This window comes from Toxotes jaculatrix, chromosome 14, assembly GCF_017976425.1.
Source record: "Toxotes jaculatrix isolate fToxJac2 chromosome 14, fToxJac2.pri, whole genome shotgun sequence".
Taxonomy (NCBI): Eukaryota; Metazoa; Chordata; class Actinopteri; family Toxotidae; genus Toxotes; species Toxotes jaculatrix.
This window is the reverse complement of record NC_054407.1, coordinates 20,916,794-20,936,026: the sequence shown is the minus strand read 5'-3', so window position 1 is coordinate 20,936,026 and position 19,233 is coordinate 20,916,794. Positions and strand designations below refer to the sequence as shown.

At 42.5% G+C, this 19,233-nt stretch overlaps 1 protein-coding gene across 2 annotated transcripts; it reads right to left on the bottom strand.

Annotated features, from left to right (window-relative positions):
• Positions 1-512: 512 nt before the first annotated feature.
• Positions 513-19,128, bottom strand: zzz3 (zinc finger, ZZ-type containing 3). Of its 2 annotated transcripts, none has more exons than XM_041055037.1 (12): positions 19,051-19,128; positions 11,105-12,992; positions 7,972-8,110; positions 7,172-7,319; positions 6,918-7,036; positions 6,127-6,198; positions 5,706-5,807; positions 5,167-5,262; positions 4,214-4,363; positions 2,654-2,788; positions 2,384-2,484; positions 513-2,024 (listed from the first exon to the last, which is right to left on the bottom strand). In XM_041055037.1, exons 2-12 carry the CDS (start codon positions 12,925-12,927, stop codon positions 1,880-1,882), a joined length of 3,030 nt encoding a protein of 1,009 aa, XP_040910971.1. In that variant the 5' UTR covers positions 12,928-12,992; positions 19,051-19,128; the 3' UTR covers positions 513-1,879. The 2 variants fall into 2 exon arrangements, with proteins under 2 accessions (XP_040910971.1, XP_040910972.1); XM_041055038.1 differs by lacking the exon at positions 19,051-19,128 and adding an exon at positions 18,367-18,484.
• Positions 19,129-19,233: the final 105 nt, after the last annotated feature.

Sequence of the window (19,233 nt, the reverse complement as noted above, 5' to 3'; positions counted from 1 at the left end):
AAAAATTACTACAAAACAATTTAACACCAGAAAAGTCTTACTGACAGGCGCATGAGATCAAAACCTTTGGCTTTTAGCATCAGTCATGAGGCTCCCTGGTTGTGGTCAATATTCAAACATTCTGTAAAGTGACATATTGTGATCATTTATCAATCTTAATAATCATGTTGATAATCTTGTTAAGCCTTCAGTTGTCACTTATCAAACAAAACATTTGGTGGTTACTAAAATGTGAGGATTTCCTGCTTTTGTCTGTTTCATATCATTGTAAACTGTATCATTGTAAATCTTGAGTCATTTAAGAATATTAATAACAATGCATGAACCACATATGTAGAAACACTATTTTCACATACTTTTATTTCCACGGTTCTCCTCTAGCATTTTTTTTTTTTTTTTTACAATTTTTTTTTTTTACATAAGAACAGACTGTTATACACAGATACTGAAGCAGGGCAAAGGGGGTAAGGGAAGGAGACGAAAACCATACAAAATGGTGTCTACTCAAGCACAACAAAATCTATGTGTATAAAATTGTGTGGGTTGTTCCACTGTGGAGGCACCAACCATTACCTCAATTCTTTTTTTTTTAAATAGATTAATAAAAATACAATCTTTTAAATGGACCTTTTTAAAGTGGACTGCAAAATTAAAGAAGATCTAGAGGCATGATGACTGGATCAACAATGTAGGATAATGTGGGTCGATGGTGCCACGCAAGAAGGGAGAAGATGTGGCCAAGTTTGGAGGTGGAATTCCCCAAGAAAAAAAAAAAAAATTTAAAATGGCACACAGCAACTAGCACTGGCTACTTTTCACCATATACTTGTACACTCAACATGATCAACAACGGCACACATTGGGGGAGGAGAAAAGAAAAGAAAAACACAGTCTTGTTTATTTTTCCATACGTTCCCATTCGCCTGCCTTCAAAATTGCTTGCTCTCCGTGCTGTAGTGCTTCCTTGTTAGACATGTTTTAGTGGAGAGAGCAAAGGGAAAGGAAATAGAGATGAAAAGCATGTATCTGTGTGTATGTGTGTTTGAAAGGTGAGGGGGTAGAGAGCAGCGTTGTGTGACAGTGGTAGTGACGGCTCCATGTTGAAACATGGTGCACAGTCCGTTAACACATACAGGTTTGTCTGCAGAACGTCATGTGGATCAGCAGAACTTCCTACAGTCTGCAGCCAAAAACACACCGGCCTCGACCTCGGTGTCCGCCTGACGTCTCTTACAGCAGCCCCAGCTCCCGCTGAGGAAGCTGCGGCTCATAAATATTCATCTACGGATACCTAGCTAGAACATTCTTCACTCTTGCATAACACGGAGGCCTCATACACACATTCAAACCACCTGTGTGTATCTCAGTTGATGACTTCACAGTCCGCTAGGACACACTGGTCGACCACACATCTCCATTCACCAGATTGATCGTCAATTCTCCAGTTTCGAAGCAGCACAGGGAGGTAACTGGAGGGTGATGACGGGAAGAGGGAAACAGGGACAGCCCTCCTGGAGTCACAGAGCTCGGGAATGTCGGTGTGCCTTCTGTTTTTTTGTTTGTTTGTTTTTAAAAATAGTGTATCGTTTCAAATCACAGATCCGTTGATTAACCTGGCTGAGGTGGAGCGGGGGCCCCCTTGTTCTGAGGAACCAACATGGCCGCCCTCTGCTCGAGTCAGGGAGGCCAGTTTACCAACAGCCCCCCCACCAGCAGCACTGTGGTCTGCTCTGAGGCCCCTGGCTGTCTGCCTGCCTGCTGGCCTTCCTGCCTGGCGGCGGGTTAAGCGGTTATCTTGGACTTGGAGAATGGAGCCATGCACAGAGTGGCCTGTGGGATATGTGGAGAGAGCCTGGAGCTAGGAACGCCTGGGACCCTGTCATCTGTTGGCTGGGAAGTAATTAGGGTCCAGGTAGTTATAGCCTGTGTTCTGCGGCAGGCAGTAGTCCCTGTCCAGAAAGGTTTCTGGCTGGTACACCGGCTCCAAGTGGTGGTTAGGCGTGTGGGTTTCTGTCTTAAACAAGCTGGAAGATAAAAGGGGAAAAGACAAAAAACATTAGCGTTAACATCACTGTGAAACACAAAGCTGAGGAATTTCCAAAGCAGCTAAAAACTACAGGTAAACATTAAATTCAACCAACATGGAGCAAACATGAAGCAGGGTTTAACACTAGCTTAACACGGCTTTAGACTAAATGCTATATAAACTGAACAACCATACAACATACAAGAGACGAAAGTCCTTAAGATTAGTAAACGACTATTTCACAAGACTGATATGTATCATGATAAATACATTTTAAAAAATCAGGATTTTAAAGGGGCAGCCAACACTGGACAATCTGACGGTAAATATATTCACGTCAGACGTGGAGGATCTCACCAGTCGGAGCAGTTGGAACAGAAATCGACTGAGTTGTCTGGCGGACAGTCCTGACAGTGCCACCGCACACCCTGGATTGGCTCCATGCCACAGACATCACACTGCACAAAACAAACAAACACACATACACAAAATATGTTCAGAACACAATGTCGACCAATATTAAACTAATCAATGCTTGTAAAAACTGTCTTTAATGAAATGATTATTAACACACGAGCCATGTGTTGTTGCCATGTCCTATGTTGCCATGTTGTATATAGTCTTCACCTTGTAGCCTACGTGCCGCACCCCGACCTTGTCCTCCTGGATCTCCTGGAGCTTCTGTTTTTTCAGCCGCTTCAAGTCCAAAAGCTGTTTGTATTCTGGTAAATTTCTAAACTCCACAGGTACACCCTCCTCATCCTGGGAGTACAGGGCAGCAAGCAAACACACACACACAAACATGCATACAAAGAAAGCAAGAGACAGAGGACATGAGTGGCAGGTATCCAGACATGCACAGACAAGACATCTCTACATGACTCCAGTGATCCAGTCTGATAATGATATTCTCTAGATGTTTCAATACCCCACAGACAAATTTGCTGACACTATTGATCAGTCTAAATTTAGCTGAACGAGAACATGTTCATGAACATCAGTATAGGTTTTCTTCTGTTTGAGCAGCCTTGTTGTAGTGTCTCTGTAGCCAGCAGAGATTGTCTTTCTTCTGCAAGTACGTAAGTGAAAACGTCCTTCACAAAGACGCTGAGCGTCTGCTTTCTCCAACCAATAAAAACCGCCACCTTCTTATGGAGAAGGGAAAAAAAAACACTTCAGATATAATAAAAAAAGACAAAGTTCAAAATTTTATTTTCAACAGAACTATCACTCGCACTTCCAGGTCTTGACAGGAAATTACTGTGAGAAAGTCCTGCCAAGCTGCCGACACACTTGCTCTCAGAAGACTCTCAGTACAACCTGCAAACATGGCCAGAGTAAAGGACAACCTGGAGAAGTGAGAAATTATTGCGGCCCATGCTGGCAACATCTTTGTGACTCTACTTCATACCGGCAGCGTCAGAGGATTTGTTAACGCGCTGGTGGAGCCAGCAGCCTGTGTTCTCAGCAGGATACAGCAACCTGGTTTTACTTAAAGGTTACTGCCATCAAAAGGGAGAAAGAAAATGTCAGCGCTTGGATAACAGCGAGCGTCAGGAGTCGCGCAGTTCAAATGGAAAAAGAGGCGAGGCTGGCCAGGCCCCCTGCTCTGATTTAGTGGTTTTCAACGGCACACGCTGCCCTGATAGGAATGGGAAAAAAATTACAGACGTGCATTATCAAGGGCCAAATGTTTCAGTTCATCCCAAGGTGGAGTTAAGAGGGTGACAGACAGTCTGTCAAATAAAAGCAGACACAAGCGACGAGGCAGGGAGCATTTTGCCTCGTCTGAAATGGATTTAAATCAAACTCCCAAAGGCACATGACATGCAGCTTTTACTGGTCTTCATCATACAGGTCACTCTTTGCATACGGAGGAGAGGGTAAGACTGCAACCGGTAACAGAGAAGAGGAAATGTGAGCTTTTGATTAGCTTAATTAAGCAGCCACAGTCTAGTCAGTGATCAGTGACACGAAAAAGTTGGGGGAATGAGATCAGTTACAAGATATAAAATGGGAGGGCTGTGTGTGTGTGTGTGTGTGTGTGTGTGTGTGTGTGTGTGTGTGTGTGTGTGTGTGTGTGTGTGTGTATGTGTGTGTGTGTAAAATAAATAAATAAATAAAAATAAGGACAAAAGCTTTGTGGCTTCCTGTAAATGATGTTCTGTGATGTGACAGAGGACTGACCGAGTCATCAGCAGAGGGGTCCTGCACGCCACTGTAATAGGCCGAGCGCTCTTCATCTTCGTCCATGTAGACCGGAGGTTCATAGGAGGTCAGGAAGGTGGATGGCCGGTACAGGTGCTTGTTAAGGTGGTGCTGCCTCTTGCTGGATGCCTGGAGAACAAACAGATGCAGTTACAAAAGCAGGTATATATATTTTTATTTTAAGCACATCCCCATAAACATGTACTGTAATAGGGCTGAGCAATATAGGCGAAACCTTATATTAAGAAGTATGCATTTAGATTCGGCAAATACATATTAATAATGGTCAGCGCAACAAACTGTGTTCTGCAGTTACATATCATGTTCAACAAAATGCTTCACATGTCAAACAAAAACTTTTACAGAGAATTCTGTTAAAATAGCAGTTGAAGAGCTCATTGCATTTTGCTTGACATCATTCATTTTGGAAAATGATAACACAGTATTTGAGTGTAATAAATACATGGCTTGGACAATATTATCAGCTGTTTTTATCTCATGACAAATATATCAGTATCGTCACATGTCGGCTAAGAGGGAACGATGGACTGAATTTAAAAAAAAAATAAATAAATAAAACAAAGATGTTTGATGTGATATTCTTTGTTGTCATTACATAGTTTGTCCACCAGACAGCACTGAAAGGCTTATTTTTCAACATTACATTTTCTACTGAGTGCATATCTTAGGTATAATTCCGTAATAAACAAATTGTAAGAGATGTGTTAGTTAAAAAAAAAAACAAAAAAAACAAACTAAAGATGATGTCTTTTGATTATGTTTCTCAAATATCCAGCATAAATCAAGCTCTACCAACAATCACGGTCATTTCACTGAAAGCTGATACAAGGACTGAAGACACTCATCCTTGTTTTATGAAATCAGTAACTCACTATGGTTATGGGGTTTTTACTAAATGAGTTAAGAGTTACCTTTTTTGTGTACATGCACAGGTTGGGTGTTCTTCCAGGCACAGGGATACCAGCTTTTGTCAGTTTGATGAAGTATTTCTGAACCCTACTGGCAACCTGGAATGTTTTCACAGGAAGATTGCTGCGTTAATGATTTCCAACTGAGGAACAGCTGCTTGAAATAACTGAGGTCAAACACGTCTCATTAAGGTACAGGGTGCAGTTATCATACAAGTCGGTCTTTGTCTTTTAGCTCTGCAGAATGTAAATTCTACACTCTTGCAATTTAACGGTCTGTTGCCATTGTAAAGACAGACATATTTTTCAATATCATGATAGGCTTATAAAAGCAAGTTTTTCAGGTGTAGGTCATCTCGAAGAGTGTCGCTCCTTTGAAGTGAATTCTTTTTGCAATCTGACCATAAAGTTCTGTAATTCCCTGCTGAGTTTTAAACATTTATAGATAAGCAACTAAACCAAATATTCTGAATTAAGCTGGTAATAAGTGTGGGTCAGACAAGAATAAATTTGTTCTAGTTAATTCTGACTGTCTTTGTCACCTGTTTTGCTGTTCGATTGCCAAGCTCGTCCGCAATCTTCTGCCATCTTCTGGACTCAACTTCCTCAGGAGGGAACTTGACAAGAAGCTGCTCCAGTTTTTTCTGGAAAATACACAAAACACCAGGTGAAAACCGTATTCAGTGCGATTTATTACAAATCAGACACCAATCAAAAGACAGCCCATGAAACAGGCAGGGAGAACTAATATACATGTGATCTGCTCATAAACAGAGGATGTAAATTTAGTTCATGATGATCCCCACACATACTCGTTTATTTTATATGCTTTACAGTGTGTTTCTGCATGGGCAGAATAAGTGTTTTCATGGTGAATAAATAGACAAGGGTGTTATTTGTAGGTTGTTTTCTGGTAATATTCTGATTAAATATAGCGCAACACCTTATACGCTTGCTACCTACCTGTTCCTCCACAGTCCACAGCTGGTTAAATGTGTCAGGCTTGTTTGGGTGACAAATCCTCCCCCTGATCATCTGTCAAGAAAACATGAGTTACAGTCATGTTAAAAGACTGACTCGATACAAAAACAATGGGCAATAGTCTGTTTGAAGAGATCTGTGCATATGAACTGCCTGGCACACCGAATCTGTCAGTTTGACAGAGAAAGCCCGGCTGTCAGATGTGACTCAAGATGTGTCACTGGGAAGACGCGGAAAAACAGCAACTCTTTTGACTGACAAACAAAATAACGTTAGCATTCAGACAGCGTAGTCCGAGAGAATGCAAATATACTCGCACAATATAAACTGGGAGAAAAAACAGAAATAATCAAGGTGGTGTTTGATCTGTGATAAACATTTGTCTAATCCCAGCAATCAATTACAAGTGAAACCTCACTACCCCTACAATGTGGGAAAAAGACACACAACCACACATAAAAGAGGCCAAGAATAAGACCTAATAATCAGAGGTGTGGTAGAGGCTCTTCCCTTATGTTTCCATAGATACCATCTTTTGTGCTCACATGTGCTGCAAGTGAGAAAAAGGGGGGATGAGGGTGGAGGAGGCCAGGCAGTGTAAAATGGTAATACCCCAATGATTTGTAGGGCAACCTGCAGGAGATCAGGGACTCACCAGCTACAGTTAGAAATGGATGTAGCTGTCTCTGCACTGATGATATACTGGGAGACAATCACCACAGTGGTGACAGCAGCAGCATGTCATGTATCTTAGTAAGGAGGCAGAGCTATACCTGCGTTTGCCTTCCGTTCTCTGGGGCATCACTAGTGGGCAGAGAAGAGTACATGGTACAGGTGGACGATTCGCCCTCCTTCTTGGGCTCTACAGGACTTTTTGGTCGAACAGGCAAACCTAAAGGGAGGAAACAGGAGAATTAGTATCTTCAAAAGCTGCAACTTGACAAAGCTTGAAAATTATATTGTACACCCTGCAAGACAAAGATCTCATCTACATTAAATTATCAGTAATTTCTAAATTAATATGTGCCTTTGTCAAAGATCAGCTTTAGCCGCCTGGTTTTGCGTTTCTTGTCGCAGAACTCTCTCTCAAAGTCACCGAGGCCTGAGGTGTACTGTTCCCACGCAATGTCAGGGAGCTGGACGACTCGCTGAGGACACGGCAAGCCCAAATTCACCTGAGGATCACAAGAACCGGGGGTCACAATCCATCAACAAATGAACTCTTAACTTCTATGACTCTGACCGCAACAATGTTGGATATGTGACAACAGAAGAGAAACCAAAAGACACTGTAAGCCAACCTTTCATATTTTCACAACTACCTGACTGCACTAGTTCATTTACTGATTTGCCCTGAGTAAGCAGTCAAAAAGATCCTACAAAATATGCAGTAGGAAATATAGTAGTAGAAAGTAGAAAATATGGACAGAGTGGACATTCGAGCCTAGTTGACCTGCATGTGAAGGACAAAATCTGCCATACAGTAGAACAGTAAGAGCAATTTGCACCCTCATTTTTACAAGCTACAAAATATTTATTCCAGCAATGTTTCAACAAGCAAGGTATTCCTGAGGCATAAACCAAGAACAAGATGTTACGTGCCATGTCTCAGAGAGGGCTTGATGCAGACTAACTGATAACATATTAAAATACAAACATGCACAGAGTACTTGCAAATTTCTATGGAACTCATTCACAGTAGGGGTTTGCTGTACAGATTAAAACATTACATATTTTTCTCCATGCCACTCCCAGGCTTTATGCATTTTAGTATATCATTCATGTTCATTTGGGTTTTTTTTTTTTTGTTTGTTTTGTTTCTTTTACCCGTTTCTGCAGCTGCTCCACAAAGCTGATGGGATCGGTGAGCGCCTCTCTCTGGTGACGTGCCAACGCCTCCAGGTCCAGGATGGCCTGCGTGCGCTGGGCCTCGAGAACTCCGATGGTCTGCAGCAGCCTCTGATAACTGACACGAACGGAAGTGAGTTTAGACAAGAGTGGAAGGAGTGGACTGTTTACATTATTTAACCTGACACTTGCAATGCTGCAGTGCATCAAACTTTTAGACCCCAGACCATGTATAATTCAACCATGATGCTGAGAACCTAAATAGTGGCACAAGACAAGAAAAGGTCCCCTATCCTTTCCACCTATTTTGCCAATAATGTGTTTACAGGTGTTTGACTGCTATTAATCTTAGGAATGGCTATAAACTATGCATCTTCTCAAACACCTTTAGAACCTCTTTACTAGTGCAGCCCATCAAGAACTCCTGGTGGTAAATAATAGCAGTTGTAAGAGAAAATACACTACAACTACTACAACACTGGTCTGATCGGTGACTGTGCACATCACTCAGATTCCACAGCATATATCACAACCTTTGCATGACTAACACTTGGGTTTTACGCTGCTTGAGGAGCCTTCAGTGCAGCAGAAGCCTGACCTTTCCACTCACACCCTCTGGGGCAACAGGAGAACTGCAAACTGAGCTGTCAATGACTAAGTGTGGTACTGACTCAGAGGCCTTACAGTGTGAGCAGAGCTGGAGGAATCAACAGCAATGACAGCATCCTACATGGCTATAACCTAACTCAGGTGCTCAGTGGAGCGGAGTGGATCAATCTTTCCTAACAGGACATGAATGAAAATCAATGCACAGGACACAGTATGTGTAATAGCTGCAGATGGTTTGAAATTTCCGCAAGTAAAAACATTCAGAAGAGTCAACTGTGTTTAACCTCATGTCCCTTCATTAGTTACAGACACCATCCTTTTACACTATGTGAGGCTTAGTTGACCTTGTACAACATCGGTTTGTACTGTGCTACATTACAAGCTGTTAATCTGACTCTGCAACAGTGGCACTAAAACATACAACTGCACATTTCCTGTACTGCACTGTGATCCGGATAAAAATGTAAGATCTCTGCAACAGAAAGCAGCAAGCATACTGACTTCTTCAGATGAACAGATGAGCTGTGAATTAATCTGTTTTAGGGAAATGAGGATGACTTGGCTTTGCTTCCCAACATTCTGGACTCCCTCCAGGTGTCCAGGGACAAGTCTGGTGTTCCATTGCCACCTACTGGGCCCGAGGTCCACTGACAAACACCGGTGCCAAATGAAAGGCTGGCCAGGACAATAGTTTTGCTATATTAATGCCTGATAATTAAGGACAAGAGATTGTTTTTTTTTATATATTTACGTGATATAGGTAAAGAGTAAATCCACAAAACTGTAACATGGAAATACAAGATGTTCTGTACACAGATCATCAATCATGTCAGTGTCAATTCTCCATATTCAGCAACTCTGAAATGCCTAGTCACGCTTCCCTAAAAGTGACTCCTCACTGTATTGATCTGAGCCTCCAAAATTCTCCTTACACAGCACAACGAATCCTTGGCATGTCACAGAAACCTGATCAAATTACCTTGCAATACGAGAACAGTGAAATCTTATTCTAAAGTCACTATCCAAATTGGAAACATTCACCAATACTGGTGTCAAAGACAAAAGGACCTCAGCTGATGTCTCTTAAGCCCCTAAAGCACTCCACCCATCCTCCCGTGAAAATGCATCATGGATCAGCTGACCTGCCACAGTGCAGTTAGCAGAGCCTGACTGCGCACAGCATGAGACCTGTCCACTAACATAAACATCCCATCTTGCACGACATCTGACAACAAAACCAGGAACAAAGCCCTTCATTGAGAAACCCCTTTCCTCTAAAACAACTCTCCTCCCTGATGAAAGAGAGAACAGAAGCAATCAGAAGTGTAATTTTAACATCAAATCTCCGCGGGCGTTGGAAATCTGACAATTGGCAGCAAATTCACACAATCACAGCACCAGACTGAAGGTGGAAATTAAATGCTAAAACATGTAAAATCTAAACAATAAGACAGGAGCTATAGTTAGATGCTCACCAATATTCCCATAATGACTGAGAAAAGACTCCAAAAATAATTGGAATAATTAAACATTCTGTCTATGTGTTGATTGTGTAAAAACCCAGACACCTATATACCAATTATATGTTTCTTTACACGTGTTTTCAGAGGTAAAGGATGGTCTGCTAACCAAAAAAGCTAATAATTATTTTTTTCCTATTATATTTACATCCAGCTCCTGCAAATTATTATAGAAAATAAACCCTGTTCAGACACAAAAACCCTCTGGGTCATAGCCAGAGCAAGTGCTTTTTCCTTCATCAGCACAATGACTCAACAGTTACAGGGTTGCAAGTAGAGATGCAACAATTAAGTCAATTAATCAATTACTCATTGAACTGACAGAGCATTAATCACCAGCAACTTCAATAATCAATTTATCATTTCCGTCATCTCTTAAGGAAATAATAACAGGCATTTATCGCTATTTTCTGACACTTAATAGAAAATAAAAAGGCAGATTAATCAGTAATGAAAACAATTGTTAGCTGCAGCCCAAGTTGCAAGATAAATCTGAGGGGGTCGTAAGATAGTTAACAATGAAAGGAAAGAAATATTGTCCTGCTATGCAAATTCTGATTGTTTTTTTTTTTGTTTTTTCCTCTAATTCTATCATTTTCTTGAAATGAAAACGGGAAGATGTTACCTCTTCAAACCTCTAACAATTAGGGGGCATAAGCCAAAAAGGCTGATAACCACTAACATACAGTTATGTTTTGGACACAATAAGAAAGATTCCTGTATGTTTTGAACACGGACCTAAGACTAAACTGAATAATACTTTTACACATTTATACTTTAACCTTTACATCAGTCAGTACTTTCAAAATATCAAATATTCTTAGCACCCAGAAATTCACATTGACTGAACTGCATCTCTGGTTCATTCAAAACCACAGACCAGAAGTAACGCAATGATCACAGAATATGGAGATCAACATGTGTGAGAGCTACATCAACAAAAGATGAGGAGAAACCAGAATCCCTGGGGAGCTCCCACATACTCTTTATTGTGTTTAAGAGCCAGGTGGTCAGACTCAAAGTAATAAACGTCTGGCTCCTCCTCTTCCTCCTCCTCCTCGGCAGCCTGGCTCTGTGTAAGCTCCTTGCTGCTCTCGGCCTCTTTTCCATGAACAGACCCACCAAACTCGCCACCTGCCCTGTGTCCAGGATCCACAGACACTGGCTCCTCACTAGAGGGGCCAACAGAGTCTGAGGGAGTAGGCTCCTCCACCACAGGGCAGTCCTCCTCCAGCCCAACCACCACCTCCCCCTCTTCCCTCAAGGGACCATTGTCTCTGGGAGGAGAGCTGGGCTTGGAGGAGGTGGCTTTGCCACCAGTGGCAGCCCTCCTGGGTGAAGTCCGTAGGGTGTATCTGTGTTCGTAGAGCTCTGTGAAAGAGGGGGACGTGCTGGATATTGAGGGGTTACATCCTGGCTCTGTGGGGGAGGGGGTTGTTGCTAGTGGGGGTGTAGTTTCTCCTGAGTTGCTGTTGTTGTTGATTGGACTACTGTTCATGTTGGGTGTGGTGGAGGAGGTGGAGGCAGCAGGTTCCTGTACTGGTGTTAGTGGCCGCCCATTGGTATCGCTCTCGCTCTCTGTCACCTGCTCCTCATGGGCCAAACACAAAGACTCGCCCACCACGTCAACCTCCATCTCCTCCACCTCCTGCTCCTTGGCCACTATTAACTCAGGGACAGGATCCTCTGGAACGGCCTCAAGCGCCGGTGCAGATGAGGCTGGTGATTCCCCTGAGCCAGGGACCTCCATCTGCCCAGGGACAGAGTTTCTACAAGGCACAGCGGGGTCAGGGGATGAGGGAGCCCCCGCCTGGCTACCATTGAGCAGCGACGGGCAGTTGGTGGCAGAGGTTGGATTTGCACTAGGCTCTTCAGTGAGTGTGCAAGATTCCTCTGCTTTATTCTCTCCGAGTCCATTAGAAGTTTTGTGAGCATTCGGGGACTGAGTTGCCCCATCACACTCCACATGGCCATCCTCTGCCTTCACCCCGGCCAGTTCACCTTCCTCTTTACTGAGGACAGGTGAGGCAGGAGCTGCGTTAGCAGAGTTTTGGCTGGGAAATTCTTCACAACTGTTGTCCTTGCTAGGCTCTGAGACAGAGACTGGACTTTCAGGTTTCAGAGGCTCAGGGTGCTCCTCGTGTCCCTGAGATTCTCCGGAGCGGGAGCACCGCTTGGCCCTTTTGATTTGAGGAGAGGCATCCCGTGCCCCTTTCCCTCTATCACAGTTCTCAGGCTTTTCAGGAGTAATGTCTCTTTCTAAGCAGGACACACCCCGCTTCCTGGAGCTGGTCCATTGCTCCACCTCAGCTGGGGAAGCATTTGAGTCAGTTTCCTGTCCATGCAACAAGGGCTGTTGCTGGCCATCGTGCTGGGTGTTCTGCTTTGTATCGTGTTTAGCGTCCTGCTTTGACTCCTGTTTAACATCTTGCTTTGACTCCTGCTTGCCCTCCTGTTTGGTGTCCTGCTTTGAGTCCTGCTTGCTGTCCTGCTTTGAGTCCTGCTTGCTGTCATGCTTTGAGTCCTGTTTGCTGTCATGCTTTGACTCCTGTTTGGCGTCCTGCTTCGACTCCTGCTTGGCATCCTGCTTTGACTCCTGCTTGGCGTCCTGCTTCGACTCCTGCTTGGCGTCCTGCTTTGACTCCTGCTTCTTCTTGGGCGAGCGGGCCCTAGGTAGTGGAGACACAGAGGTCTCCTCCGGCTGGGCGATGCTGCGGTTCCTGAGGGTTCGACCACAAAAGTTCTCATCCAATCCATTGAGCCCCACTGATGACCTTGTGACGCGCGAGGAACGGGACGCGGCCATACTACGGCGGGTGCCTACAGTCTCCTCATCCTGGTGCTCTCTCCTCTGCAGCAGAATGTGGGCACCTGCAAAACACATACAAACAGAAACATGCACATCAATAAGGCATTATAATGACTGAAAACTACAAACCTTTACAGCTCAAGGCTTACGTTGCAGCACTAATGTTGCACTGGTTATAGGTATGACAGGTTTCACTAGCCAGCCAAGCTAAAAATGAATGCATGAGGTGTTTCAAACAGAAGCGTCCCCAAAAAGGCCTTTGTTAAATACCGCTCGGGTCATTTCTCAGCTCACACCAGAGGGGTATTGATTTCTCTTGTCATTGTAGCTAAGCAACACCTTCTGTCCACAGGCAAAACTAGATGTCTTATCCCCTGCCTGTGCAAAGGAAACACATTTAAAAGGGGGGAGATCAAAACAGGAAACAATAAGGTCAGATCTCCCATCTAGCCTAAATGACCAATCACACATTCCCCTTTCGACGCTTTGCAAATGTCACAGCTTTGAGACTGATCTGTATGTGCTTGGTTACTCAAGAGATAAAGGTGACTACAGTGCACTGAGCATTTTTAAGTAAAGCCTCACAGCAGGCAATCTGGTGATGGTTTCTCAAAGGTGCACTACCTTAAAACCAAAAATAATTGAAAAAACAAGTCATCATCAACAGAAAGCATGCGTATGTTTCAGTGAGGGTGTATTTATTTGCTCCCTGCACGAACCACTGCTTATATTCTGTCACAAACAGAATGAATATGTTTTACTGGTTGGCTGATTTCTGACACAGAAGCTACACTGTAATTCTTACATCCAATTCAGCAGAGATAACAGCGCAGGTGTACATTTGTCATCACACACTGTTGTCTGTTTATCTCTGTATAACAGGTGTGCCACAGGGCCAACAGGCTGCAATCCTTCCACAATTTATTAGAACACACAAAAATTGAAACGCTCCGACAACAAGAATCCTACACAGGGCTTATAGGCTTAAAGTGTGGACAACCATCGAGGCTTATGACATGACGATTAACTTCCTGACACAATTTAAGGTACAACAAAGCCTCCCAAAACACTCCCTGTGTCGCTGAGGCACCCTGGAGATGACATACATTACTGCGCATTAGGACAAAAATTCTGGCTTACAGTGTGAGCTGGAGAATTAGCACCATCTAAATACAACCAGAAAAGTGGTGAATCTTGGTTCTTATTCTAGAAGAAATAATCCATTTCGCTGATATTAAATAGCCTTTATGCATTAATAATTCAAATGTAAATCTAGGTCAGACGATCTGTGATAAATTCACTGTATCATGTAAGCACATTATCTTACTCGTATTACAGTTGTAACTGAGGCAAATGTAACTTGATTAACAGTTACTCATCAACATACGTACAAAAATACATACAGCCAGTTTAATCCGTTTTTCTTTCAATGTTTTCATTCTTCACACATCATGAAGGTCGTGGAGTGAAGTGAATGCAAAGCAATGTGCTTTGCCATCATTGCAGGCAGTCATACAAGACTAGGAACACAATAGCAAAGCAGCATTCATATTACAAATAACAGATCACGTTAATGTTGCCTTGGAAATCAATCATCAACACAAATAACACTATGTAAAAATCAAACAACTCATTTTAGTGGGCAAGTCTGCAGCTATAAACCATGTACATATCTTAATAATTTATTCTTCTCAATCTAGGTATACAGTGATTAGTAATCAAGTTATCTGTGTGCATGTAAACACACAGTTAATGAAAGTAAAGGGAATTTTTGAGATTACAATTAATAGATTAAAAAATTTGAAACTTTTAATAGATTAAAAAAAATCCTGTCCTGGTTAGAATACATGTATTTACTGTATCTTCTAATTCCAGAGAACATTTCCAATCAACACACACACATGAAACTTGGCACTGAAGTATCCTCTAGATCATGACTCCAACTCATGAATCTAACAACAGGGGGCAATAAAAATGTGATGCAGTAAAGGCCATACTAAAGTGACATTCAGAAGGGATGATCTCACCCTTTTGCAGAAGATGAGACATAGTCATAGTCTTTCTTTGCAGAAGGGGGAAATCATTTCATCAATTAGCAATGTAAACATGGTGTTCATTTACATTAACTCCTAGTTCATCAATCTGTGGGACGACCTCTGTCAAAACTGGTTCAAAAGCTCCTTGCTGCCTTTCCTGGAACAATCGTCCCCTTTTCCTACACAGTGCTAACACAGCAACATCAAAGCCAAAGGCCACCCTGGCTACAAATACATTTTGATAATACTCCTTCAGGGAGATAACATAATAGTCACCTGGAACAAGCACTACCACATGCACACATTACTCACACTCCGCTAAAGACTCCAGCTGAGAAAGCTAATGTGATGTGTCCATGCATAAAATAAGAAAGCAAAAAGAAAAACACAATGGGGGGAGCAGGAGGCAGGTTATTCAGACTGAGCACTCAACCTTAGACTCAACACGACAAAACTAATTAAGCCGGCTCATGTGACCTGCCCTCAAAAACTAGAAAACTAATCACTACTTCAAAATGACCAAGGTTACAGTTGAGCAGAATAACTATACGAAAGATCAGCTCACACTTCCTTGTCCCAATAATTAACATGTTGTTGGCTTGGCTGGCCAGGCCTCAACTAATAATGAATACTGCATTCAAGTGTCTGTTGGAAACACCAGAGTAAGTTTTGTGTCCATGAAACAATAAAAAGCAAACTGTGATTCATAGACAAAGGTGCTTATCTTATCTAAAAGGACATCCACATTAAGCCAGTTGGATTGTAAACATATATTTTTCTTTCTGTTTCAGCCCTCCATCCGTTTTTCTCCCCCCAGATCAGAGATCTTCCGAAACCGTGTCAGAGTGTGCACATCTGAAAATGCTGGCTTGGTGTTTCAATTTGTACATGGTAAATACAGCTTTTCCAAAACGATGACCTAAGCCAGCCCAGTGGGGGCTGAGGACTATGTGCCAGTGAAGTCAAGACAAACTTTCATCACCTAACTTTCACCGTGATGGTTCATTTTAAATGCCAATGCAGCCAAATACACAGCAGAGCTGTTGTCATCAACCTGGGTTTATGGTGATTCTGCCAGATCATGTTGCAGTTATAAAATAAGGATAAGGATATTCCTGCAGCACAGCAGATTTAGAATGACTGTTAGTTAACATGTAGTGTTTATGGGGTGTGATTAAATCGCTAAAAAATAAGTACATGCGAACTGTATTGTGAATTCAGCTACATTAAAACACAGTATAGAAGAAAACAGAGTGCAGTAGGACACTGAACAGAGGCTCACACTAATGTAACATACCTGACAGAGATGCAATGACTGCAATGCTGTGAAATAAATAGAGTGCTAGTAATTAGAGTGTGACATAGCTTGCTTTTTCTCTAGTCCACAGTGTTAGCAGGTATGGAAGAACTTTTTTGAGAGCTAATCATTAACGAAAAACGCCTCCCTCCCTCCTAGGCTGTGGAGCGAGTCAGTATCAAAACATACAGTACTGTGCAAAAGATTTAGGCACTTTAGATATTAAGATGTTATCCATCATACAATACCATCAGAGAAGAATCTGATCAGTCCCACATTCGTGCTGCAGCACGACAATGAGCCCATACATACAACCAGAATCATAAAGAACCATCTTCAGCAACAAGAGGAACAAGGAGCCCTGCAACAGATGGCATGGCCCAGACAGAGCCCTGATCTCAACATCGTGGAGCCATTCTGGGATTATATGAAGAGACAGAAGACACTGATACAACCTAAATCCACAGAAGAACTGTAGCAAGTTCTCCAAGCTGCTCGAACAACCTACCTACAGAATGCCTTGAAAAACTGAGTGCAGGTGTACCTAGGAGAACTTCTGCTGTTATAAGGCAAAGGATTGTCAAACCAAATATTGATTTTAGTTATTTTTTCCCTGGCACTTTGTATGACCATAACTGATAAACAAAAACTATTCTCTATGCTTCTATGCTTTTAACTCTTAAGGACTCTTGAAGTGCTTCAAATGAAAAAGAAAAATTCTTGTAGAGATGAACAACTCTTCGGTTTCACTCATGTCAAAACTAATAACTCATAGCTTTTGTTGAGGGGTCACAACTGCTTTGTTTTATGAGGTCAAAGGCCAAAATGGTTGGGACCACTGACTACTATTTGATTTATGCTCTCTCTCTGTTTGTCAAAAAGGAGAGTGGGCAGTCCTGAGGTACTAAGCCAAAAAGAAATGTATTTCTGTACTTAATTTTTTATGGCATATACTGTGTCAAAACACACAATTTTTGTGCCATATATTCTTTTCTTTTTTTTTAAACAAAAACTCAAATTTATGGGGGTAATTTTGTGTCAGGAGTAAATATTTAATTGTGGTCACTTCTACTGAATAAAATACAAGCAAGACTAAACCACTGCTTCTTTTTCAAGGAATATCTCAGGACACCAAGTCCCAGTGAACTCCACAAGTTCTAATTTCCCATTTTGCAGTAGCAAGGTTTCAGCAAGTTCATTACAGTTTTAACGCAATATACTGCCATATACAGCCACTGATCCTGACAAGGTTGGGAGAGAACAACTTCTGCTCACTGGCTGCAGTTTAGCCCTTAGATTTTGCAAACGTCAAAGCCATAATATGTTAGTGGTCTGTGCAGCTAAATAGAAAGAACACATGTGTGACTAACTCTAAATCAAACCACTTCCTGTTCTTCTCTAAAGCGCGTTGTGAAGTTATGTTAAACACGTGCTGATTGAATTACTATAATCATGACAGACCAGGGCTTACAGATGGCTCATTTACCTTCATACACCAAACACTGGTTTCATTGAGATTTTTAGGATGTAAACTCCAGCAATACAAAAGCAAACACGCTCCCTACAAGCACAGTGTGAAGGCTAGTGTTGGCAAACCAGCTAAGCTAACTGAGTTTTAAAGTGAGAAATTTGTTTTATGATAAACTAACAAGCTTTGAGCTGTTTTACCGTCGTGTGGGTCTGTTCGTCTGTGCTGCTGACCTGTAGTTCAACACTTCCACAGGGCCTACTGGCAACAAAAAATCCACGAAGTGGTGTTGGTATACATACCGACGAAAATCGCTCAAACCCCAACATCCCAGCTAATCAGCTGCCGCGAGCTCAGCGCCGACAAAGTTGGAGGCACGAGGATGCCGTTAAACTACCGAGACTAGACAACGGTGTCGCCGCACGTGCCGCCGGTTATATTAACACTAGTCTGCGGCAGGTGAACTCTTAAGTTCACCGTTAAAAACTCTGGACACACGTTTAGGCAAAACAACACAGGTGGTTCATGGAGCTGGCGAGCAGGCTAAACGTTAGCATGGACCAACTTCCAAGCAAACGTTACTTAGCGTTACCTAGCTTGCTGTTTAGCGAGCTAACCTCAGAAAACTAACTTACCGTTAGCTCTCCGGGCTAAATATAAAACATTAACGCTTCAGACACCAAACTGCAGACTGTTGCACCCGTGAAATTCACACATAATCTTGATACGCTTTCCATAACATCCAACGAACAAGTACACTACAATCTAGTCAAGCCAAATTCTTTCCTTTTTTCTTGTGAACGACTAGTTAGCCAAGTTGGCTAACGTTACCTAGGCTAGTTTTTCCGTTAACCGCACCGTGCATAGATGAATCGTGGCGATTTCAGATGTAGCCCTTCAGCCAACGTTACTAACATCGGGTACATGCTAGCTAGCTCCACTGCTGACACAGACGTTAAGTCCATCTACAACACATTGTACAAAAGGGAGGGAATCGCTACTAACAGTATGTTTCGCTGAGGTTTACATTTCAACTACTGCGTACAGACAGAAGTAGAATAGTTAGCAGCCAAGTAGTATAACGGCAGTTGATAATCAGTTAGCAGCCACGGCTAGCCGCAGCAGGTTAATATTAGCTAGCCAAGCTAGCTGATTGTTCCGCGCATAACTTTGCCGATGTATTTGTGTACTACTAACAATGACGCTCGTAGACATTTTTGGTGGGATATTAAATTCAGGTTTTGTCATTTGCTGTGCTACAAGTACCGAATTATAGGTACACTTCTAAATAGCTTTTGTAGCTCAAGAATTAGACATACCTCACTTCCGTAAATTTGCTGCACGTTCGGCCGCAGCCATGTTTTCAGTCCAGGCAACTAGTCGGGGTGTGTGAGCCGATTCAGCCGCGCTCGTCAAAATGCAACACTATACTGTACATTTTTTGCCCCTGCCAGGATTGTAATCGGTCCCACACTCTCGGGGTAACCTCGCTTAATTGATGA

What these genes read in the sequence shown, in the direction of transcription:
- zzz3 (XM_041055037.1), bottom strand. Translation starts at nt 12,927, where the DNA reads ATGGCCGCGTCCCGTTCCTCGCGCGTCACAAGGTCATCAGTGGGGCTC. An exon ending in TGGAGCAGCTGCAGAAACGG is followed by an intron (nt 7,320 to 7,971) that starts GTAAAAGAAACA and finishes TGTGATCCTCAG; the next exon opens with GTGAATTTGGGCTTGCCGTG. An exon ending in TGTGGACTGTGGAGGAACAG is followed by an intron (nt 5,808 to 6,126) that starts GTAGGTAGCAAG and finishes TGTATTTTCCAG; the next exon opens with AAAAAACTGGAGCAGCTTCT.